Below are 24,874 nucleotides of genomic sequence, written 5' to 3' on the forward strand. Positions count from 1 at the left end.
TCTTCCCTGCTGGAGGGAAGGATCCAAGCCTGCAGCTTGTTCCATCTCCGCTACCCCACCCCTAAATCTGGAGCTCCAGCGAATCAAGGGAGTAGGGACCAAGGACTACTCTGGAAGAGGAGGAGGATGGAGGAGGAGGAGGTACCTGGATGCCGGTGGTGTCCTTCTCCGTGCCTAGGGTGAAGACGGAGTGAAGGGCAGCTCGCAAGAGGTGGGTCTCTAGGGCTGGCTCCAGGGCAGGTTTCATGGTGCTGGCAAGAGAGAGGAGCTGGTATTAGACTGTGCAGTACTGGGTGGGACTGTCGCCAACACAGACACCAAGCCACAGGGATAGAGGCACAGGCTGGCGAGAATGGAAACTGAGGCACTTCGCTAGGGAATGACAAGGCCAAGGTGTCCCAGACAGACAGTGGCAGGACAGGAATAGCTGCTGTTCCCTGGAGCCTGCTGCCCCTCCTGTATCGGAGCCCGGGAGTGAGCCCCTCCCCAAGGCCCCTGTCATGTTATGGGAGTGAAAAGAAGAGCCCTGCCAGGAGAGAGTGACCCTCCCCACCCCACCATCTCTGCCAGAGGCGCCACTCTTGGGAGGTGACTTGGGAGGGACAGTGATGGTGACTCCCAGCCTTGGGCCTGAGCAGCACTGGGGTGAGGGGAGCCGGCAGAGTTGGGGGGTGGGGCTGTCTCAGTACCAGAGGTAGCCCACTGCAGCCAGGGAGTGGGCGAGGACGGCGCTGGGTGACGAGTCATCGGGAAGCTCCTCGATGAGCTCCTGTGAGACGTGAAAGAGACAAAGGAGCGTGTGAGATTCAGGCCCGACTGACGCCTCCCAGTGAGGAGATGACACAGCCAGTGCCCCACATGGCCAGCAGGATCCCCCACCACCTCCCGCTCCTCCAATTCCTTCCTGCCCATCCGACTTGTCCCCCTTCTCGGATTCCTGCCCAGCTCACTCCCAATCCCCTTCTCTCCTCCTCCCTGTCAAAACTGCCCCCATTCAGCCCCATCCCGACGACTGAGCTGGGACCATGAGATTCCTTGTCCCCCACTCTCAGCTGCCCCCCAGCCCCACAATTCTCCCCCTCCCTCCAGCTGCCGTATGGCGTGTCTCACTCACCACGATCCTCTTCACCACAGCCGCCTTGCAGCAGCGCGGCTCCAGCGTGTCCTCCCCTCTCTCCCGTGCAGCCAGACATGCGGGGTAGATGGCCTGAAGGAACAGGAGCTGCTGCCCCTCATCCTGTACCCACCGGGAGTGGGGTATAGCGAGAGACAACCTGTTAATGAGGGACCTTCCTGCCCCACCCACACCAGCTCCAGGGCTCAGGCCTCAATGGGGGATTGTGGGGACCCGCCTATTGTCCAAATCCCCCCCCACTCCTACACAAGCAGGATCAGGAACTGGGACAGTGCCTGTGGGGGGAGATGACTTTGGCTGTTGTGGGACACCCCCATCTTGGGGGTCCCACATCATGGATGTAAAAGGGTCCCATTGGGGGTGGTGGATCAGGAGGCACAAGACCCTCGGCAGGGGGTGGGGATCCTGGGAAGGGACAGGACAATCTTGGTTCCAGCCCAGTGGGGAACATTTGTACCTTATCTCTGCACTGGAGCTGCTCTCGGATGACCTTGAGAGCAGCTTCATCTTTGGCCATGTCCACCCCTTCCTCGTGCTCCGAATCCAGGGGGGTCCCTGCACCAGGGAGGGAAGGACAGGGGCGTGGTGGGCAGAGCAGGATTCAAGACCCCCCTTCCCACCTCAGGCACCCAGGGCAGATGGGGCCCCAAACCTCCCTCTCAGGGATGCCTTCAGCCCCCAACAGCTGCAGAAGCCCAGAGAAGAACCCCCCCTCCACTGGCCAGGACTCCAGGGGAGGTGCCGATTCCCCCGGCCCTGGAGCAGCAAGGACCAAAGTGGCAGCAGCACTTCATGCCCCCACCCCCAGGTCCCCGTGCGGAAGGGGCAGCTGTGTGATGGCTGCTGCTGTCCGTGGGGTTCGCGGGGCTCAGGCCAGACACCTGGGCTGGGACCCCCCCCCCGTATCCCTGGGAGAGCATCTGGGCCCAGGGTGTTCACATCCCGTCCTCAGCCCTCCCGGAGCCCAGCCCGGCTCCTCACCTGGAACAAAGCAGTGGCCTCCATCGGCCTGGCTGCTGCCAGAGGCCCAGGTGCTGCCGCTGTCCCAGGCTGAGCTGCCCGTGCTGGGACAGGGACCTTCTCCCTCCTGGCCTGCAGGGGCTGGAAGGGCCTCAGAGACTGGGCAGGGCGATGCCTCCTGATGGGAACGAGGTCTGGGCTCCTGGGGCCGCTGCTGCCCACACAACAAGCCCCAGAGCCACCCTGCCCGGCGCCCCTCCTGGGCTGGGTCCTGTCTGCCAAACCGCAGCCTGGGCCAGCTCCATTGGGGCCTAGTCGGGGCCTCTCCCAGCTCGGCGCCTGCTCCGGGAGCCGGGGTCCTTTTCCAGAAGGCCGGGCACTTCCGCCGTCTGGCCTGGACGGGAGCTGCTTCCCCGCCAGCAGGGATGCAGGGGTTGCTCTGCCCCTTGGGAAGACGGCAGCTGCTTCCCTCAGGCTCTGGGGCCACCTGCAGAGCCTTCCTCCGCAACATCCGCAGGAGCCTGGCCATCCTGGAACCGAGCGGGGAGCAGGGGTGAGACTGGGCTCAAGGCAGCCTTTCACTCCTGGGCCTTTTCCGTCCCTCCTCCTCCCTCCTCCAACCACAGCCGCCCCCTCTGCCCGCACAGGAGTGCAGGGAATGCCATCTACACACACGGGCAGGAGTTCATTGCATGATCCGCTCCCAACGTTCCCCCTCGTAATCCCTGCTGCTGCAATAGCCAGGAAGTCTCATCCTTTTCCAGCAATGAGGTCAGTCCCAAAGACCATCGGTTACTCTGGAGAAGCAGTCCCCTCCTGTCGTCCCAGGCCACTCTCCCACCCAGGCTAGAGAAGGAACAGAACCCAGGAGTCCGGACTTCTCCTGGGAAATCATTCCTCACATCAAAGTCACAAAGGCCCTCGGCACAGGAAGCACAGAGCCCTCCTCATTCCCCATTGATTTCCAGGCTCAGCAGCTCACAGGGTCTGGCTCACCTCAGAGACTCTCAGCCTGGGGAAGGGTTGGGAGGGAAGGGCTGGGAGGGGAAGGGCTGGGAAGCCCCATTGCTGGAACCTTTCCAAACACACTGGAGACGGCTCTGGAGAAGCCCCTGCCTGGCCTAAGAGTGAGGGGCTCTTGGGGGCTGTTTGCAAATGAAATCCCCCTTTGGAGATAGTCTCTCCCCCAGACAGAGAGGGGAACACACCGAGGAACCCGAATGCCACTCACGTGCTCTCAGTGATGGTACAATGGATGGCGGATGTTCAGGGTCAGCAGACGTCCCTCACCCTCCTCCTCACTCTCCAAGCCCAAGGCAGGCTGGAGAGGGTGGTGACCTCAGGAGTTACCCTGCCCAGCCAGCAGGCAGGGTGATGACACGAGGGCGATCGACTGGCTGTGAAAACAAGAGTCTGTCTGATTGCCAAGGGACGGAGAAACTCAGCCAGCAGCAGGGGGTGCAGAACACGGCCCTAGGGCGGAGGTGACAGCGCCTCCGGGATCCTGACATCCCAGCACTTTACTCACCTTCCTGGAGCCTCCCAAACCCACTGGGCTGTAGCCATGGGACCCCAACCCTACTGACGGCAAACGGGCCTCAGCTGCGACCACAGGGTCACACCGAGTGTCAGAACCATGGATGGACCCCTTCACTGACCACTGCCGCACACTCCCTCCCACAGCTGGCAATTGCAACCAGGCCCTAATGTCTGGTCCCCCTGCCTTTGAGAGAGAGTGTCACTCCTGCTTCCATTGCTGCCTCTTGATCTGTGGGACTTTGGGCAAGTTGCTCCCCCTCTCTATGGCTCTCTGGGACTCACATTCCTGAATGGGCTTTATAGAAGACAATGGTTAAAGTTTGGCCCCAACTAGTTCTTGTTTCTCGAGACTATCCATTTTAGCAAAGTTTAGAGTTCTTGACATTCAACACCTGGAAACATCCCTTTCTCCTTCGCAGATGGCCTTAACATCCCTTATCTCACCCAGGCTTCCTGCTGCCTGGAGTTAGAGAATTGACCCTGTTCCCATTGGACCTACCCAAGGTGTCACACAGCGAAGCGGTGACGGAGACAGAAAGAGAAGACAACTGTCCTGATTCCTGTTCTAACTAACAGACAACAACCCCCCAGAGGCAGGGATAAGGCCCAGGAAATAAGGGGTGAACATTTTCATGGAAACCTTTTTCTGTCAGAAAATCCATTCAAACGAAACCACTTTGTTTCTTGAAATCATAACAAGTAGGATGAAAATTCTTTGCAAAAATATCTATTTGCAAAACAAGAGCATCTCCTGTCCGTCACAGTGCATTCAACTGTCTCATCATACACAAAGGGGAGACACTATGCTCTAGAAAATTGGATGAGATGCTTCACTCTGAGCTAAGTAGTTGCTGCTTTTCACAATTCCAAAACAATAAAATACAAATCAAATTGAATATTAGGTTATAATCTGATATGGCTCAGTGTGATAGGACACCCCCTAGTCTGCACTGCTCCGAGTGACACTGTTCAGTGGATCCCCAGCATCCACCCATGGTGAGGTAAGTGGGAGAGGATTGTTATTCATTCTTGACAGAAGGAGAAACGAAGGCTGAGAAAGGAGCAGGGACTTGTCTTAGCTGATGCAGCCAGTCAGTAGCAGAATTGCTCTCAAATGAGCTACAGACCAACAATTGTTCATAGTAATTATTCAGCAATTATTTCAGAAGAACTGGAATGTTCGAGAGGATCATGAACTGCTCCGAGACAATGAATGGAGAGCAGCATCCACATTGGTCAAACGTATAACTGATTGTGACTTATTTGCTTGGTCATAAAAGAGAACAACAAAGACCAGAGTTTCCTCCCTGTCAATAGCCCCCTCCTCAGCCAATCAAGGTTGAGACTTTGAGGGGTGGGAGGCTAAGGGTTCTCATTAAATAGCCCAAAGAATGGCCCCGGGCACCACCGAGGGGATCACTCTCGGAGCACTAGTCCAGTCTCACCTCTCTGTGAGGGCCTCCCACAACCCCCCCGGACCCTGCTCCACACACAGAGCTCCTGGTGGTGGGAGGAGAGCAGAGGAAAAGGACAAAGGAAGCAAGAAGAGAAAGGTAGGAGGGACAGAGGAAAAGGGAAAACAAAAAGGAGAAACCCCAATGTCCCCAGTAATTCTAAGGGACAAAATCCTAGGTCGGAAATAAAATACTGCCCCCACAATCTAATGTTTTCCTTTCCTAAAAATCAGCCAGCACCTGATGGATCAGACTGAACAGGTTCCAAACCTCTCCGAGGCTCTTACCTTCTATACAGGGACGTCTGTTTTCGAGCAAATCCACTAAAAGAAAAGGAGAAAACTCCAAAGAGGGTCCTCCTTGCGCTCATGTACGTGCAAGTGAATGCTCTCTCAGTCCTCCAGGAGAGACCTCGAGAAGGAGACGTGCTGAAGCAAAGCCACAGGGATCTCCGAGCTTGCCCCTGTCCTGCACCCCTGTCCTGCCTGGCTGATGTCAAGTTCTCTCTGTGAGGTCATCGCCTCCCCACCACCTTTGTCCAATAGGCTGAGGTCCTGCCAAAGGCTCTTGTGATGTCACTGCCACACCCACCACTCCCCTGCAGTGCTGATGTCCTGCCCCTGTCCAGCTACATTGGATGTTTCAGCCGCTTCCCCTGGATCACCCCACTCAATGTCACTTCCTTGTGGGGTGACACCGACTACATAGTAGAACACAGAAGTTCTTCCCCAGGCCGCAATTAAGTTTTCACAAGTTAGTTGACTTTATGGCCAGAAGGAACCATTCGAGCATTTAATCTGATCCCCTGCGTATCCTAAGGCCTCCTGTATGTCAGAAGAGCTGGGCTTTTCTTTTACTCAAACATTTTCCAGAAAGGCATCTAGTCTTTATTCGAAGAGATCAAGAGATGGAGAAGCCATCATTTCTCTTGGTACTTTGTGCCAATGACAAACCACCTGTTAGGATATAGATATTCAGGCCTGTCTGCAAAGGCCTATACTCTAAGAATTTAGGTGTATTCTTATCACTTGGCTAGTGATAGAGGTATAAAAGAAAGAATCAAAATCACTGTCTGCTGGTGTAAGGGCCTTCTCTTACTGTGACAGTCTGAGGCCCTGTTCTTAGGCTAAGGCCTTTGGCTAAGCAGCAGAGGCAGCCATAAACTGGGAAGCGAACGGTCACATCCTCACATTCCAAACTAGTCACATTGAAATAAGGTGCTATTGGGCTGTTAGGCAGTATCAGGACAGGATTGTATTCCTATCACCTCCAGAGAAAGGGAAGTGCCTAGAAAATGTGAAAGGAAACTTAGTTTGATAGCATCCTGTCTGGCAAGAACTCACTTATCAATAGCTGGGATGTGAAATCCTCACTTCTGTATTGTTTTGTCATTATAGTTCCCACTTTGCTGTTGTTTGTCTGTATAATCTCTGTCTGGTTCTGTGATTGTTCCTGTCTGCTGTATAATTAATTTTGCTAGGTGTAAACTAATTGAGGTGGTGGGATATAATTGGTTACATAATCATGTTACAATATGTTAGGATTGGTTAGTTAAATTTCAGGAAAATGATTGGTTAAGGTATAGCTAAGCAGAACTCAAGTTTTACTATATAATCTGTAGTCAATGGGGGGTGGGGGGGTGGGGGGGGTGGGCATGTGGGTGTGTGAGATGGGAACAGGGAATGGGGGTAAGAAAATTGGAATCATGTTTTGCTAAAGGGGGAGATGGGAACAGGGAATGGGGGTAAGAAAATTGGAATCATGTTTTGCTAAAGGGGGAAATGGGAACAGGGAATGGGAGTAAGGAAGTTGGAATCATGCTTGGCTAAGGGCAGGAATCGGAACAGGGACATAGGTGTAAGGCTCTGTGGTGTCAGAGCTGGGAAGGAGGATACTAAGGAAGGAAACTGGAATCATGCTTGCTGGAAGTTCACCCCAATAAACATCGAATTGTTTGCACCTTTGGACTTCGGGTATTGTTGCTCTCTGTTCATGTGAGAAGGACCAGGGAAGTAAGTGGGTGAAGGAATAAGCCCCCTAACACCACCCTCTTACAAATCTGGGTCTTATTGTCATTATCCTTTTTCTGATTTCTGCTTCCATCCATGGGGTTTTGTCATGCCTTTCTCTGAGACATAAAAGAGCCCTTTTATACTCAACATTTTCTCTCCATGAAGTCAAGCAACTCACTTCTCATTCTTCTCTTGTATATACTAAGCAGATTGAGCTTTTTCAATATCTCATAATAGGGCATCATCCCCATCACTCAGTTATGAATCTTTTCTGCACCCTCTCCAATTGTTTTAACATAATATTCAAAATGTGGACACAAGAACTGGATTCAACATTCCAACATCAGTCTCACCAATGCTCTTTCACTTCCCTTTCCATCCTCACTACTCTATCCAGCCAAGAATGGCTTTAACCTTTTTTAACACAGTTTCACATTGACAGCTCCTGTTGAACAGCTTGTCCACTATGACCCCAAAATCCTTTTCAGGGTCACTGCTTTCCAGCGGATTGTCCCCAATTCTGTAGGGTGCCGCCTGACTCCTTTGTTACTGGAGGTATGGGGTTGCATTTGGCTTTATTAAAACCTAATTCTTTAGTAAGTATTTTAGAAGAACTAGCCCATTAGAGAGAGAATCGTGAATTACTCCAAGACAATGAATGGAGAAAAGCGGCAAGTGCAATCAAATACATGTTTGGTTACGCCCTATTTCCTTGGTCTTAAAAGAGGGTCACAAGGACCTGAGCCTCCTCCCTCACAATAGCCCCAAACTCCCCCAATCAGCATTGAGACTCTGAGAAGCAGAAAGCTGAGAGTTCTCACCAGATGTCCCGGGTCACCACCGGAGGGAGTCACTCTTAGAGCACTATTCCAGCCACATGTCTTTGGGAGGGCCTCCCGCAATGAGAGTTGGAGTGCAACCCCCCCTCCCTCCCTCCGTCCCCAACTCCACACGCACAGACAGGTCCTGGTGGTGAAAGGAAAGCAGGGGAAAAGGACAAAGATGCAAGAGAAGACGAGAAAGGAGGGAGAGACAGGAAAAGGGAAAACAAAAAGGAGAAACCCCAATGTCCCCAGTAATTCTAAGGGACAAAGTCTTAGGTCGGAAATAAAATGCTGCCCCCGCAATCTAGTGTTTTCCATTCCTAAAAATCAGCCGACACCTGATGGATCAGACTGAACAGGTTCCAAACCTCTCCGAGGCTCTTACCTTCTATACAGGGACGTCTGTTTTCGAGCAAAACCACTAAAAGAAAAGGAGAAAACTCCGAAGAGGGTCCTCCTTGCGCTCACGAATGTGAAAGTGAATGCTCTCTCAGTCCTCTAGGAGAGACCTCGAGAAGGAGACGTGCTGAAGCAAAGCCACAGGGATCTCCGAGGTGGCCCCTGTCCTGCACCCCTGTCCTGCCTGGCTGATGTCAAGATCTCTCTGTGAGGTCATCGCCTCCCTACCACCTTTGTCCAATAGGCTGAGGTCCTGCCAAAGGCCCTTGTGATGTCACTGCCACACCCACCCCTCCCCTGCAGTGCTGATGTCCTGCCCCTGTCCAGCCACATTGGATGTTTCAGCTGCTTCCCCTGGATCACCCCTCTCAATGAGCGTTCATTGTGGGCTCAAGCCGAACACAGTAAAACATCAGAGGCTTCTCCCCATGCTAGGCTCATTTTTCATCAATTAGCAGACTTTATGGACAGAAGAGACCATTAGAGCGTGTCATCTGACCCCCTGCATATCACATGCTTTCTGTAGAGCATAGGAGCTAATTTTTGACTACACACGTTCCAGAAAGGCATCTAGTCTTCATTAGAAGACATCAAGAGGTGGGGAATTCCCACCACTTCCCTTTCTAGTTTCTTCCTTTGGTGATTCGTCCTCACTATTGAATATGTGTGCCCTCTTTCTAATACGAATTGGTCTCTTTTGAGTTTCCAGCCACTGGGTCTTGTTATGCTTTTCTCTGATAGATTAATGAGCCCTTTAATACCCAATATTTTCTCTCCATGAAGTCACTTCAACACTTCAATGATGTCACCACCCAATCTTTTTTATAATCTAAACAGGCTGAGCTCTTTCAATAGCTCACTAGCATCTGCCAGGAAGGGAGTCCCCACAGAGGGACACCATAATCTCCCAGGGAGGGAAAAGGCTCTCACTGCCATTTCTTAACCTCATGGGGTGTTCTCCTGTTCTGCCAACCCCACCCCTTTTTCAGTATCTCCAGGTGCCTGAGGGAGCAGGAACCAGAGGCCATCCTGCAGCTGGGACAGAGATGGAGGTTGATGACCTACCTGCCCGTAGTGACCATGGTGCAGGACAGCCCTCAGGACATGCGAATGCAGCTCCAGATCTGGGAGCAGCTTCCCTTTGCTGGCACGAGACCTTGCAGGTTGCGGTGGGTGAGACAGGCACTAACTTTTGGAAACCCTCAGTGGGATCAGAGGGTAATGGTTTGTAGAAAGTGGTGTTGGAGAGCTTTACAAAAACTAGACAAGAACGGTGCATGTTGCAGGGCAGCTCCAGCCCCGGTGCTGTCAGTGAGACGTGTCCTCCCAGCCCTGCCTGACGGGTCTTTCTGTTTCAGACCCTCCTTGGAACTGCAAGAAAAGTCCAACCTGTAGAGTTGTGGTTGCAGTGATAGTTGTATGGTCTGCGTTGATTGCTGCCATCATTGCTCTGGCAGGTGAGTTCCCAGCTTCCGCCCCGCTCCCTTCCCCTCCATCTATGATCTCCGCCCATCCCATTCCCCCGTGACCTGCCACACTCACTCTCTCCTCCCGGCCTGTCCGGCTTCTGCCCCTGGGGCAGAGGATTCCTGGGGGATCTTCCTCCCAGACCCCTGCACCTGGGCACTCTCTGTGTCAGGACGATCTGACTGACATTAGCCCCCCCAGCCCATCTCTGAGCACTTTGGACCCAAGTCACCTTTGCCACGCGCCATGAAGCAGTCCCTGACCAGGGTGTCCAGTGGGACAGGATGCAGTGCAACCCTGAGCCCTTTGCCTTCCCTGTGTTACTCTGAGGTTACCAGCTTGGCCTTCCTGGATCTTCAGGTCACGCCTGTGGCTGGGCGGCAGGTGCTGCCGTGTTATTGAAATGAGCCATAGAATTAAGTCAAGACCCCTCCACCAGCGCAGTGTGGAAACCCCCCAATCGCTGAGCTTGGCCATGAAGTGTCCCTTAGCACCATTCACTCCCCCGGGCTGCACAGACAGCGTGTGCTCCTGCAGAGGGCGTCTGTTTGCGGTGAACATGAACCCTGTTGTATCCCCCCGTTGTCAGGGGCAGGGCGTGCTGGGGAATGTCGGGGGTGGGATTTCTCTATTGTCCTGGGATCCGATCACTGGGCCCCAGGAGGGTTTAGCAGCTGGCAGAGGGGATTGAATCCAGGTCCGTCTGCATTAGGAATCCTCTGTGCCGATGTCATGACGTCCGTGTAGTTGAATTGGTGCAAACCGCTAAAGCAGACGCACTGCACTGGTGCACAAAGGAGCTTGCCTTGGTGCAGTTTGCTGCAGGAAGTTACCAGAGCGAGCCGCACTGCTCCAGCGCATCTCCAGGAGGTGTTTGCCCTGATGTCACTGCGTCACTGTGATTATACTGGTGCAGATTGCTCGGATACAGATGCGCCCTGAATCCCAGCTCCCTGCTGTAATGGCAGGCTGTTGCAATGGGCAGCATTGGTTCTCGCTGTGTAAGGTGGGAATCTGTGAGCTTAAGGTTGGTTACACACCTGCAGGTGCAGGGAGCTCTGCAGAACATGTGGCATCTGAGCTGGAGATGGATGGTGGAGACAGCCTGTGCCATCAATTGTTAGTCACTGACTTCTCTGCTCAGTTCAGTAGGGCAGGGGTGTGGGCTACCGTGCACTGGACAGTGAAATCTACAGGGTCAGACATGCCTTGTGAGTGAGGTGAACACATGCTCGCTTTCTGATCACCGCTGCCACGTTTCCTAACTCTTCCCAACTTAGAGTGTCTGTTCCTCGCTGAGCGCCAGCCACATGGGAAGGCTTGAAAACCAGCTACCGAGTTACTGTGGTGCAAACAAAAGTGACGTGCTCGAAAACATCTGGAGGGGTTTGAGTCCAACTCCTCTCAACTAGACAGGCCTTTCAAATCCTCTTTGGTGTCACTTATGGGTGACCCCACTGCTGCTCTTTCATGGCTCTGAAAGGGTTACACAGCCGTGAGGGCTTCCAGAAAGTGCCTTTCTTGCTGCTGTGTTTGGGGAGAGAAAAGTCTGCAGATAGGAGGTGAATTAAGTTCCATCATTCCTGGCCCACAGTGCAACAGGTCACTTCCCATGGCTGTGGTTTCTGGCGCCCCCTTGTGGCTTTCATGTCCCTGAGTGAAAGTTCCCACATTCTTCTCAGTTGTTCACCTGCTGTTTGTTGCTAGGTTGAACGTCCAGCTGTTGATCTTGTGCCTGGGGTGAAATGCTCTGAGCTGTGTCAGTCCCTCGCAGGCTGGGAGTGTCCCTGGAATCCTTCTTGCCAGGCAAATTTACAGTGACAAACGTCTCCGTCCCCCTGCATCTGATTGCAGTGGACCAGCCCCAGCTGGGGGTCCCAATGGGCTTGGCAAGCCGGTCAATTGACTGCCTGTTTGGCAGCAGTCAAATGCTCCAGCGAGAGCCCTGGGGGTAGGAGGCAGCCTGCCTTTCGGATTGCGTCTTGGAGCCTCACTGGTGTTTTCCAGAACTTGGTTTCATTGTTTTGCCTTTTTTTTCTGAGCTAAAATAACTCAGTGAAGTACATTTTTAAAAAAATTAGGTAGATCCATATCTATCGAAAGCTAAACCTACTGGAGACAATGACGTCTTGCTCTTTTTTGTTCCTGGCGGGAGGTAACCAATTCTGATAAATTGGTATTTTAAAATATCTGACCACTCTTTGACAGATTTGACTGGTCAGTTGACCAATTTTTGTACCAGTCAAATGCCCAATTCTCGTTGCAATTCTTACCCTCCATGTGACTGTCTCATTCTCAGCGCTGACCTCTCAGCTTTCATCAGCTGATCTGTGCCCCCCTGCGAGCCCCTCATGCCCGGACGGCTGGAAAGGATACCGAGGGAAATGCTACTATTTCTCAGAGACGGAAGGGAGCTGGACCGACAGCCGAAGCCGCTGCTCTGCCCCGGGTGCCTCCCTGGCTGGGATCGACAGTGAGCAGGAAACGGTGAGAGACTCTCGAGTTGCCAGACACTAATCTGGGCACAGGGATGGCTGCTGCAGCAGGACCTGGGCTCTGCCCCATGGGGTGAGGAGCAGCTGTGAGCCCTCCCGTGCTGGGAGGCCGGAGTGAATGAACTTCCAGCCGCTGAACGCCAGCCCTGGCTGGGCCCAGGGCCCTACTGCCTGTGTGTGATCACAGGGATTGCCCATTCTCCGCTGCCCCCCTCCCCAAATAGGGAGACAGCTTCTGTCTAGGGCAGGGCTGGCTCAAGCATCTCCTGGCCTGCTGGCTGCTGGAGTGGGACTGAGAACCCAGCCAGTGCTCCTGTTGTGGGGATGGGAAAGGAGCAGCCAGCTGAGGAGGCGGGGGAGGAGGGGATCCTTTCACATTGACCCCTCCCACTTCAGCTTGCCTCCCTCCCTCCTCCTGCCTTGCTGGGGTGAGCGGTGGCTGCTCTGTGAGAAGAGCCGTCTCTGCAGAGAGCTCAGACCCAACAGCTGCCCCCAGCTCAGAGGGACTTGGGGTGTGGGTGACTGGGAGCACCGGGGTGGGGCTGCTGTGTGCGGTGGGAGGGTTAAGACTGCCCGGGGGATCTTGTGCTTTGCAAGAGGGAGGGGAAAATCCCCCCTGAAAATAAACTGAGCACCCTTCAATATGTGACTGGGATTCTCTGCAGCACAGAGCCCTGGAGGGGCGGTGAGGGGGGGAGCATGGGAGGTGGGGCTGATACCTGCTGTCCCTCAGCTTTCTTTAAGGTGTTCCTGCTGCGCCATAAGGGTGTCTATGACCACTGGATCGGCCTCTGGAGGGAGCAGGGTCAGCCCTGGAAATGGGCCAATGGCACCATATTCAACCACCTGTGAGTCTCTCTCACCCCTCTGGACTAATTCCCTGGGCTTGGGGATTCTGGTGTCTGAGCGGTTTGAGCTCAGGTAGATCCACCATTCAGTGCTCGTGAAACCACCAGACACGACCCTGGTCCGTTCGCGTCCTGCGTGTATCGGAGACCGATGGGAGCCGGCGTGTCCCTGAACTCTCGGCTCCTCCCCGCAGCACGGTGCTGGGCCGGAGACAGAGCCCGCCATAGCCAGAGATGCCCTCGCTGCGCGCTGGGATTTCAGCTGGGACACTCGCTGTTCTCCCCCAGCCCTCTTCAGCAAGGTCCCTGGGGTGTCTGACCCGCCCTGGGGAAAGGAGGCAGCAGGGAGCTCAGGTTAACAGTGGCTGCTGGAGAGGGCAGCATGCCGAGCACTGCATGGCAGGTGCAGGTCCCGCTGGGGATTGCAGCCGGCAGGTTTGAGTGACTTGGCTGGTGAGGCCTCTGAATCCGCAACAAGGCACCGATGTTAAAGGAGCCTGCGGTTCACAGGTGCTGGACGCCTGGGGCTCCCACGGGAACGGGGTACAGTAGTGATGGCTGCCCAACACCCCGCGATGGGTTTCAGTGGGCTCCAAGTGTGATCACAAAACCAGCGCTGCTTGAACCCTGGGACTTCAGCAGTAGAAGCATGAGCCTCTGCCATAGGAGCGAAAGAATCCACTTCTTTAACTGAAACTCCCCCCCGATTGATAAAGCTCTTTTGCAGGCCAGCCATTAGAGGGGGATGGAGACCCCCCCCACTTCTCTGGTCTGGGTTACTTCAGTACTTTGAAAAATCAGGCTCTTTTGGCGCTGGGTCAGGGCTCCCCAATGGACAGTCCCCATTCTGCTGTATTGGACCCAACCTTTGGATCCCACCTGCTTCCAGCCTCACTGGGTCTGAAGAGCTACCAGACACTGTCCTGAGTTCGAGCCTCTGTGGCATTCTCCTGGGGTACAGACTCCCTGTCTGGTATGCTCCTTAGGATGTGGGACCCTGCAGATCAGCTGCTGTAGGATCCAAAACCAGTGCTGAACCCTCCCAAATCTCCCGAGAGGCATGTTGTCCCTAGAGCTCCACCCTCCACACCAGATGAACTCTGGGAGACTTACGTGAGGGTTACAAACAAGGAACACATGCTTTCACAAAGGAACTTCTTCAACACTCTCTTTTTCCCCCATGCCCAATGGAAAGCTCAAGAGTTATAGATCAACGGAGAAGGAAACCCCTGAATGCAATTTCTTCTTTCAGTGTCATCTTGGTTCTGCTCCATGTGTTTCAAGGAGGCGAGATCCTTCCTGTCCCCCGCTTTTCCTGCTCAGTCGTCTGGTTCTGGTGATGGTCTGCCCCTCTTGTTAGAGGGCCGGTCCCTTTTGACAATCAGTCTAACAAATTCTCTCTGTCCTGCTGGGGACTGTCCATTCTTCAGCACCCCTGTGGGCTGCTCAGCATAGAGGGTCAGGAACAGTCAGCGGTTCTGCAAAGCCCCCGCTGTCCTGAGCTCTGCTCCTGAGGGGCTGGGAGAGTAGCTGCTCCGCACTCAGGCCTGCACTGTAGAGAATGGCTCCCCTGGCTGGGACTGGTGTGAAATGCCCGGCCTCTGCCTGACTGCAGCTCCCTGGCTTCTGTGTGGCAGGTTTCACTTAAGAGGAGGAGGTGACTGTGCGTATCTGAACGACGAGAAAGGGGTCAGCAGCTCACGGTGCTACATGGGAAGACGGTGGATCTGTAGCAAACCTGAGGTGTATGTGATGGTGTCATAAATATAAAGGGAAGGGTACACACCTTTAAAATCCCTCCTGGCCAGAGGAAAAATCCTTTCACGTGTAAAGGGTTAAGAAGCTAGGATAACCTCGCTGGCACCTGACCAAAATGACCAATGAGGAGACAAGATACTTTCAAAAGCTGGAAAGAGGCAGAACATCAAAGGGGTCTGTGTCTGTCTGGGTGAGGCTTTTGCCAGGGACAGAACAGGAATGGAGTCTTAGAACTTAGTAAGTAATCTAGCTAGATATGCGTTAGCTTATGATTTCTTTAAATGGCTGATAAAATATGTTGAGCTGAATAGAATGAATATTCCTGTCCGTGTGTCTTTTTGTAACCTAAGGTTTTGCCTAGAGGGATTCTCTATGTTTTGAATCTAATTACCCTGTAAGGTATTTACCGTCCTGATCTTACAGAGGTGATCCTTTTCTTTTTACTGTTTCTTCTATTAAAATGTTTCTTTTCAAGAACTGAATGCTTTTGTCATTGTTCTAAGATCCAAGGGCTTGGGTCTGTGGTCACCTATGCAAATTGGTGAGGATTTTTACCAAACGTTCCCCAGGAAGTGGGGTGCAAGGTTTTGGGGAGGATTTTGGGGGGAAAGACGTTTCCAAACAACACTTTCCCAGAAAGCCGGTTAAACGTTTGGTGGTGGCAGTGGAAGTCCAAGGGTCAAATAGTTTGTACCTTGGGGAAGTTTTAACCTAAGCTGGTAAAGTAAGCTTAGGAGGTTTTCATGCAGGTCCCCACATTTGTACCTTAGAGTTCAAAGTGGGGAAGAAACCTTGACAGATGGGAAAAGAGACCGCACTCGAAAGGGGCTCAAAATGAGACTCCTAGAAGTGACACTTATACAACTCACACCTACTTGAACAAGCCAAGATCTCAAAATCAGGCAGTGGGGCCCTCAAGCAATAAGTGTGTCTCGTTTAAACTCCGTATGTGCCATCTGCTTTTGAACCTTTTAAACTCAGGGTTACGTTGTCAAGCTTTTCTCTGCAGCTGAGAGGGAGTGATCTCATGAGAAGGAGTCTTACCTCATTTCCCCAGCATGTGGCTAAGGGAAGGCCTTGTTCATTTAGACTCCAGAACAGCATTTCTCAAATGCAGCCAGCAGCTGATTGTTTTGCAGCCACAAGAGCCTCCAAAGTGCCCCAACAATCGCTCAGATGTTAAGTATTAAAGGTGTCTTCTAAATGCCATAAATCTTCATGCGTGCTCCCTTTTAAATAGTACCATGCCGCCAGAGCTGAGCTACATAGGTGTGGTTTTCTTTCAAGTCACAAAGTGTATTCTTTGGCTAAGAACATAAGAACGGCCATACTGGGTCAGAGCAAAGGTCCATCCAGCCCAGTATCCTGTCTGCCAACAGCGGCCAACGCCAGGTGCCCCAGAGGGAGTGAACCTAACAGGCAATGATCAAGTGATCTGTCTCCCGCCATCCATCTCCACCCTCTGACAAACAGAGGCTAGGGACACCATTCCTTACCCATCCTAGCTAATAGCCATTCATGGACTTAACTTCCATGAATTTATCCAGTTCTCTTTTAAACCCTGTTATAGTCCTAGCCTTCACAACCTCCTCAGGCAAGGAGTTCCACAGGTTGACTGTGCGCTGTGTGAGGAAGAACTTCCTTTTATTTGTTTTAAACCTGGTGCCCATTAATTTCATTTGGTGGCCCCTAATTCTTGTGTTATGGGAACAAGTAAATAGCTTTTCCTTAGTCACTTTCTCTGCACTACTCATGATTTTATAGACCTCTAACCACTGTGTTTACATCTCCTGTTATTGTAGCTCTGTAAGTGGCTATGGGCCATCTCACTGCGTGGTGTTTGGGTAGGTTGCGATTGTTCATGGGGGTGGGGAGGGAGGTGAAAAAGTTAAAATGTGACTGGGTATCAGAAAGTATTTCAGGTAATCTAGTGCCAGAAAATGACCTTGAATGTGACAGCAGGTGGCTCCTCTGGGACCTTCTGCTAAGAAAAGCAAAACATAGAAAGAAAAAGAAACACTTCAGCACCAGGGGGAAAGGCAGTTTCCTGTGTTTCCGAAGCCATCTGATTCCATTTCTGAACAAGTTGCAGTGTGAGAGAGAAATTCATCAAATTGAAATGTATGTCGTGCAACGTCCCTACAGCACTTGTGCAAGGGAAGTTGAACCAAATTACTACGGTGAGCTTCAGAGGCGCAAGCTATTAAATGATGCAAAAACCAAGCTGAAAAGACAACAGCAACAGCTCAGATTTTGTTGTTACTGTTATCATTATTATTACTGGGCTATGTTGACTGGGTTTTTTTTTTGTGTGAAAGAAACTTTGGACATATTGGCAGATACATTCTTTCGTTATTAGTCATTATCCTTTCTATTATGTAAAGCATTTTTAAATTTAGTTCAGAATTGTTGTACAGCCGTCCACCTTTGACCAAAAAAGCAAAAGAACAACAAAAAAGACAAGACTGTGCAAAGCACTGGTTTGTTCTGTGTTTAGGTCCAGTAAAGATAAGACACAACTGTACCTTATATTTATTATTGAGTCTGCAAAAAATCCCTATGTAAATATGCACATGTAATTTATTTGTTTGTTTTTCCTACAGTTAGTTAAGTATTGTCAGAGCCTCATTCTGAGGCTGCCAAAAATTTGTGAGAACCCCGGCTCTAGAAAGTGTTAGAAAACAAAATCCTATGTTACCATTACTTTCCAGTATTTGCAAAAAGAAAAGGAGGACTTGTGGCACCTTAGAGACTAACCAATTTATTTGAGCATAAGCTTTCGTGAGCTCCAGCTCACTTCATCGGATGCATTCAGTGGAAAATACAATGGGGAGATTTATATACACACAGAACATGAAACAATGGGTGTTACCAGTATTTATTCACTCTCGCTTGCATCTCTGTTCTTTGATAATAAACTCATTCCTGTTTTCTGTATATCTAATTGCTGTGTTCTCAATAGAGTGGTTGGCCTGAATTGAATCTTACAAGCTGCTGTGGACCGCGCCTGTGGGATTAGAGTCACAGTTCTGCATGTGCTCCGGGGAACGGGCTGAGAACTCCCGAGGGACGCTCAGAGGTTTTGGGAGTGTCGATCGCTAACCTGTACACAGAGAGCGAGGCCTGCAGGGGGCTGGAAGGTCAGGCTTGCGCTGCCAGGGGTGGTGGTTTGAGAGAGCTGACCCATGGCAGGCCTGGACAAGGCTCCCCCAAAAGTGCCTCGTATGTTTGATCACTCAAACGGGCAGACGTCCCCGGCTCATTCCACCCCTGCACCCCCCAGGTACAACCCACACAAGGCATTCGACCAGGGTGAGGAGAACACCTGCAATGCCCTGTCACCTGACGTGCTGAATTTGCCTCTGAGCCCATTTTCCCTTCCAGCTTGGGACTCCAGAACCCTGCCTTGTTGAGCCAGACATGCTTGCCAGCTGCAAACACAGACCCAGGTCTGGGCCACACCCCCAACGCTGCAGACTTTAACCCAAAACTGCTCAACAGGTCACCTGTCTCCAGCAACTAGCTCCCAATGGGATCCAAACCCCAAATAAATCCGTTTTACTCTGTATAAAGTTTATACAGGGTAAACTCAAATTGTCCACCCTCTATAACACTGATAGGGAGAGATGCCCAGCTGTTTGCTCCCCCAGGTATTAATCACTTACTCTGGGTTAATTAATAAACAAAAGTGATTTCATTAAATATAAAAAGTAGGATTTAAATGGTTTCAAGTAATAACAGACAGAACAAATAAGTTACCAGGAAAAATAAAACAAAACACGTAAGTCGAAGCCTAATACATTAAGAAACGGAATACTGATAAATCTCACCCTGAGAGATGTTCCAATAAGCTTCTTTCCCAGACTGGACTCCCTCCAGTCTGGGCCCAATCCTTTCCCCTGGTACAGCCTTGTTCCAGCTCAGGTGGTAACTCGGGGATTTCTTATGACTGGCAGCCCCCTTTGTTCTGTTCCACTCCCTTTGATATCTTTGGCACAAGGCGGGAATCCTCTCACGGTCTCTCTGGGTTTCCACTCCTCCTTCTAAATGGAAAAGCACCAGGTTAAAGACGGATTCAAGTATCATGTGACATGTTCACATGTCCTGTGAGCCCCCCTCCATTCTTTCAGGACTGGCCCGCAGGTATGCAGTGAAGGCTTGCAGGTGAACAGAGCCATCTACAGTCAGTTGTCCTAGCTAATGGGAGCCATCAAGATTCTAAGCCACCATTAATGGCCCACACTTTGCATAACTACAGTAGGACCTCAGAGTGATATCTCATATTCCTAATTTCAGATACAAGAATGACACATTCATCCAAATAGGATGAACACACTCAGTAGATTTGTAAGGTCTCATTACAAAACTTATAGAGACCTTTTGCATAAAGCATATTCCAGTTACATCGTATTCACACTTAAACATTTTTATAAAGCTTATGAAGTGCAATGTCACAGGGTCAATACCCTCAGAGGATACCTGCAGATAGAGGCTTCCCTGGCTGGTGGAAAGGCCTCAACTGCCCTGCTTCCCATGGCCAGAAGGCATTGTAGTACAGCTATTCTCAGCTTACCCGGGCCTATGTGGGGCAGAATGTACATTAGAGCAGCCCCAAGGCTGCTCTGACTTAGACCTGGTCAGCACAAAGCCTGACGATCATTTGTCTACTCTGCGATCAGCACTGGCTGCCAGTGAGTTGGCCACCCAGGAAGCGTAGCCCTTGGCCCTTCCCCTTGTGCCTGAGGTCCCGCCACTCCCCTTCTGCCCCCCTCCCTCCCCTTCTACCTACCTCTCCCCCACAGGAGCCCAAAGCACCCTCACCACAGCCCACAGCCCCAGCACTGGATGGCAGAGGTCAGGGGGCGAGACCCCAGCCCCGGGGCACTGCAACCTCCGTGCCCACAGCCCCATGACACCTGCTGCCCATGCTGATCACGCTGTCTGGATTGAAGAGATTTGATGCACGTTACCCTACTGTTCCCGTATCGTGTCCGAATCCCAGAGCTGTTGGCACCACTGGAAACGGAACATTTATTCATTCCTAAATCTGCTCAAAGTGTGTAAGTGCAAAGAAGAAAGGAATAATAAAATATATATAAGAGAACCCCTGAGATGCCTAGCTCTGTAAACAGTGAGAGGTGAGGAAGCCCCTCTCGTGTGGGTGCATCATATGGTGCCATATGCACACCCAGCACTTCTCAAATCCGAGATGTTCTAATCCACATCCATCTCCTCGCCCTCCCATTCTCCCATCTCCTCCACCTCCATCTCCTCCATGTCGCTGCTGTCAGGGTCGTGTTGGGGCTCCGTCGGAGCCCTGGCTTTTGGGCTATCTGCTGCTCCATAGAAATCCCTGGCAGCATCTCCCATTGGCAGCTGCAATGTGATATTCACAGCAAAGTACGAAGCATGGTTGAAATCTACAAGCACAGAGCCCTGCGGCTGGGTTAGAGGCCAAGTGCACAGAGGTTTGTGCTGCTCATGCAGGTGGAGGGATGAAGGCAAAAACATCAAACTAGGAACCGAATTGGACAACCATTTCACTGTAGACAAAGATCTCATGCCCCTCATCCCGACCAGCAGCTCCCTGCTAGCCCAGTTTTGTCAATATTCCTTTGCCACCCCAGAGCCCCCTGCGGTTCTGGCCTTAGGTCACCCCAGACAGCTCTCTTGATTCTCTTCACTCCTTCTGTGGCAGATACAGGATACACAGCGGGGCGGTGTGCGGGTTTCCTTGGCACTCACTTCGAGTGAGCTCCATAACTCAAGGCTTCACCGTTCATTAGTAACACGCCAATTGCAACCCCACACCAGCCAAACCCATTCGCAGCTCCAGCAGGGCTTCCTTTCTGTTCCTTACCCGCCTTACACACACTCCGCCGAACCCAGAATACACTGGCGAGGAACATCTCTTCCTGACCCCTGCATGTGACCAGCTGAAGCAAGAGACTTGGGACCATAAGACATATACCAGACAAGACCCTCAGGGTTGCCCAGTCCACCCCCATCCCACAAGCAACCCTCTCATACAGTCACAGTCAAATGTGTCCAATGCTCTCTTACAACTAATAAAGTTTGCCCCTATTGGGAGGCTGTTCCAGAACCTCCCTCCTCAAATGGTTAGAAACTTTCTAATCTCCCAGCCTGAACTTGTTCTTGGCCAGTTGATTCGTCTTTGTTCTTGGGCCTACATTGTCCTTTAGCTAGAACAGCTCTCCACCCTCCCTGGTGTTTACCCCGATGTATTTATGGAGAGCCATCAGATCCCCTCTCAGCCTTTGTTTTGCTAGACTAAACCAGCCCAGCTCTCCCAGCCTTCTCTCGTGAGACAGGCCCTCCATTCCCTGATCATCCTGAGAACTCTTCTCTGTACCTGTTTCACTCTGAATTCATCTTTCTCGAATGATCAGAATCATACACAGGATTCTAGAGGAGGGCTCTCCAGGGCCATGTACTTTCGTACTTCTCTGTCTCGACTGGAAGTGCCTCAGCTGATGTATCCTAGCATCACATTTGCCTTTTTCATGGCCACATCACATGGGTGGCTCAGTCACCGTATAATCAACCAACACATCAAGGTCTCGCCCCTCCTCTGTCGCCTCCAACTGATGAGCCCCAGCATCAAGAAGAAATTCTTCTTATTAGACCCTAAGTGCAGGATTTTGCACCTGGTACCTTTAAATGTCATCCTTCTTCTGGTACTCCAGTCTTCAAGGTCATCCAGATCTTCCTGTATAATATTCTACCCCCTCTGGACAGACCATGTTTCCCAGCTTTTTAATCATCAGTAAGTTTTGTTATCACTCTCCTACTTTTTGGGTTAACACCATTAATAAAGAGATTAATGAAGATGGATCCCAAAACAGATCCTTGAAGAACTCCATTAGGAACCTCCCTCCGATCCCATAGTTGAGTTTCCAGACTTCTCCCCTTTAATTGGTTCCTTACCCGCCTTACAATTCTTGTACTGATCCCCGTCTTCTCTAATTTAGCTAAGAATTTCCCACGTGATACCGTATCAAATGCTTTACTGAAGTCCAAGTATATTAGATCTGCTGCATTTCCCTTCTCTAAACAACCAGTTCTCAGCTCAAAGAAAGAGCTCAGGTTAGTCTGGCCCCATCTACCTTTGGTTACATCCCCTTTTCCATTTACCTCTGTTGGAGACCCCAGGGCATGGCCACTAGTTAAGTTGAGGAGATGGAAGGCCATAAGGGTCGAAGAGGTCTCCCTGCTAAAGGCCTAAGGGCTTCTTCTCAACCCCCCTTAATAGAATTCAGGCCTGGCTGGTTTGAGTAAGCTCTTTTGCTCTTAAAACAATGTTGCAGATGCAGACAATGCCCCATAGTGTAAGGTTTGCTGACGCCAAGTTAAAGATAATAGGAGAGAGAGCTACAAGGCCAGACAGGATGTGCTGGTTCTTTAAGTTGCTAGGAATGCTTGTTAGAGGTTGCAGGAAATAAACATTGTCCTAACCCATATAAGAAAGGCAGAGTATTTGTGCAAAGTTTTGATTGGCTGATGTGTAGTGCAGTAGCATTGAGGAATATAAATGTGTGTAATGACCTGCTCTGATGTGCAGGATTTGAGATTCTATTCTCCCTGTACCTTGTTTGCAGCTGCAAATAAACTTTTCTGCTTCCCCACCCCGTTGTGATTATTGAGTGACGCACACCGGGTAACGAACCCCCCCCCGCTGTTGTTCGCCTCTGGCACTGGGTGCCGGCAACAGCTTTTGGAGTCCCAACGTGGGGTGACGAGGATGCAATTTAGCCTTGCCCAGATCCCTTCTGGAAGTCGAGGATTGCAGCGACAACCGACGCCCAGCACACACCGGTGAGTTCATTGGGGGCCTCAGAGGAGAAGGAGTTTGATCAACCCCGGAGGGAACGATGGTGCAAGACACTCACATAGTGGAGAAGCAGCTGTGGGAGACGGTGAGGAACCTGTTCCTTGGATATAGGGGAGGAGCAGCTGCGGGCGATGTTGGGGAACCGGTCCCATGGATAAGGTAGGAACCTTTTGAAATCCGGATTATATGCTCTGTTGGAACCTGGGGATGCCCACAGTTACCCTGTAGGTATCGGACAGGAACAGAGCACGGGAGGTACGGTACGATGCACGCCCCTAGAGTGTATTTTAGTAAATTGGAAGATATTTGGATCAGATCCAATGACTACGGGTAAATTAAAGCGATTTTGTACAGTTGACTGTCCTCAGTACCAATTAGAGGACCAAGAACAGTGGCCTCCCAGAGGAGCACTAAATCATAATACAATCCTCCAGTTTCTCCTGTTCTGTCAGCGAACGGGGAAGTAGAATAAGCATTCGTATGCTTACTTGTTTATAACCTTATAGTCTCATACTGATATTTTACAATGCTGTAATTTAACCCCGATTGGCCCTGTAGCAATTAATGTCAGTCCCCGGATCCCCACCCCAAATGTAATGGCAGATCCGGTGTCTCCTTCGGCCCCTACACCCACACAGAGCGAGGCTCTAAGTAAGATTCTTAGTGAAGCTCATAGTGGGGTTCAGGCTCCATCTGCTGGATTATACCCGTTACTTACCAAGACTAAAATCGCCCCTAATGCAATAGAAAGGACAAGCTCTTACCATGCAGGTCTATACTCATGCATCTTTTAATCCTATGGACCTGGCCGCTTTCAAAGCACAGGATGGAGAATTTTCTATCAACCCAAGCAAGTTGGTATCGGTCTTTGAGGGATGTCTTAGCAGCTACAAGCCAGGCTGGGATGATTGTAATGTCCTTCAGCAAACATTATTGACTGAGGTTAAACAAGAACAGGTCATAGCTAAAGCAAGGAAAAAAGCGAAAAGGCGATATGACCAAGACCGTAACAATGTCCCGATCCCAGATAATCAAGTTCCTATAAAAAATCCTAGGTGGGACCCAAATGACAATCAGGCTATGACCCACCACACCTTCTATAAGGAGCTGCTACTGTATAGACTCCGTCATGCAGCTGTCAGACAGAATAATTAAACTAAACCATAGAAGGTAGTGCAGGATCCAAAGGAAAGCCCTGGAGCTTTTTTGCAGCACATTCGAAACACGATCCAACAGTATACCAATGCAGATCCTAATAATCCACAAACTGAGGCAATTATTAAAAAACTATTTACAAGCAGGGCAGCCCCCGACATTAAGAGAAAGCTACAGAAAAAGGAGGATTTGATAAGTATGACCATGGCACAGATTTTAGAAGCAGCAAATCAAGTGCATAGTTTAAAAGAAGAAAAAAAAAAAAGCAAGTAAAATTAATGGTAGCGGCAGTGCAGGCAGGCACGAAGAAAAGTAAACAAAAAAAAGGGGGCCGTGGCCACGGACGTCCAGGCCCGCGAAAAAGACGACTGGGGCGCAATCAGTGTGCCCTGTGTCGGCAAGAGGGACACTAAAAAAATAATTGCCCAAACAAAAAGAAAAGGGGAAGTACCTCTATGATGGCGATAAAAAAACAAAAATAAGGGTGTCAGGGGAAACAGATCATCCTACCCCCGGAACCCCGAGTAAAAATGCGGGTGGGAAATGAAGAAATAGATTTTTTAGTCTCCTGAATTTTGTGGGACTCCAAGGATATCGGGTAGCACGAAGTAAGGCTCAGATTGCTCTCCCGCAGGTACAGTACCTCGGGTTCTACATACAGCAGGGGGAACGCCAGCTTTCAAATAAAAAAATAAAAGCCATATGCCAAGTTCCTATCCCGAGTAATCGCAAGCGGCTCAGAGCATTTCTGGGGATGGCAGGCTTCTGTAGAATATAAATCCCAGAGTTTGAACTATAGGCTAGACCCCTGTACGACTGTGTAAAAGGAGCAGACCATGACCCCTTTCATTGGACCCCAGAGGCTGACAGGGCATTTAAAATCCTAAAAAACAAGCTAATGGAAGCCCCGGCTCTAGGTCTGCCAGATCTCTCCAAGCCATTTCAGTTGTATGTACATGAACGAAAGGAGGTGGCC

At 50.9% G+C, this 24,874-nt stretch overlaps 2 protein-coding genes across 2 annotated transcripts in view; both read left to right on the forward strand.

Annotated features, from left to right (window-relative positions):
• LOC140904638 (uncharacterized) overlaps positions 1–24,874 on the forward strand; it is an 819,798-nt gene that overhangs the window by 384,633 nt on the left and 410,291 nt on the right.
• The window catches only part of LOC144929355 (C-type lectin domain family 2 member D2-like), a 287,754-nt gene that overhangs the window by 217,750 nt on the left and 45,130 nt on the right, over positions 1–24,874 (forward strand). The window contains 3 exon segments of the mRNA XM_078848675.1: positions 9,682–9,780; positions 12,090–12,277; positions 13,030–13,133. Of these exon segments, the coding sequence (XP_078704801.1) occupies positions 9,682–9,780; positions 12,090–12,277; positions 13,030–13,133 (391 nt within the window).

This window comes from Lepidochelys kempii, chromosome 14 (assembly GCF_965140285.1).
Source record: "Lepidochelys kempii isolate rLepKem1 chromosome 14, rLepKem1.hap1, whole genome shotgun sequence".
NCBI lineage: Eukaryota > Metazoa > Chordata > Testudines > Cheloniidae > Lepidochelys > Lepidochelys kempii.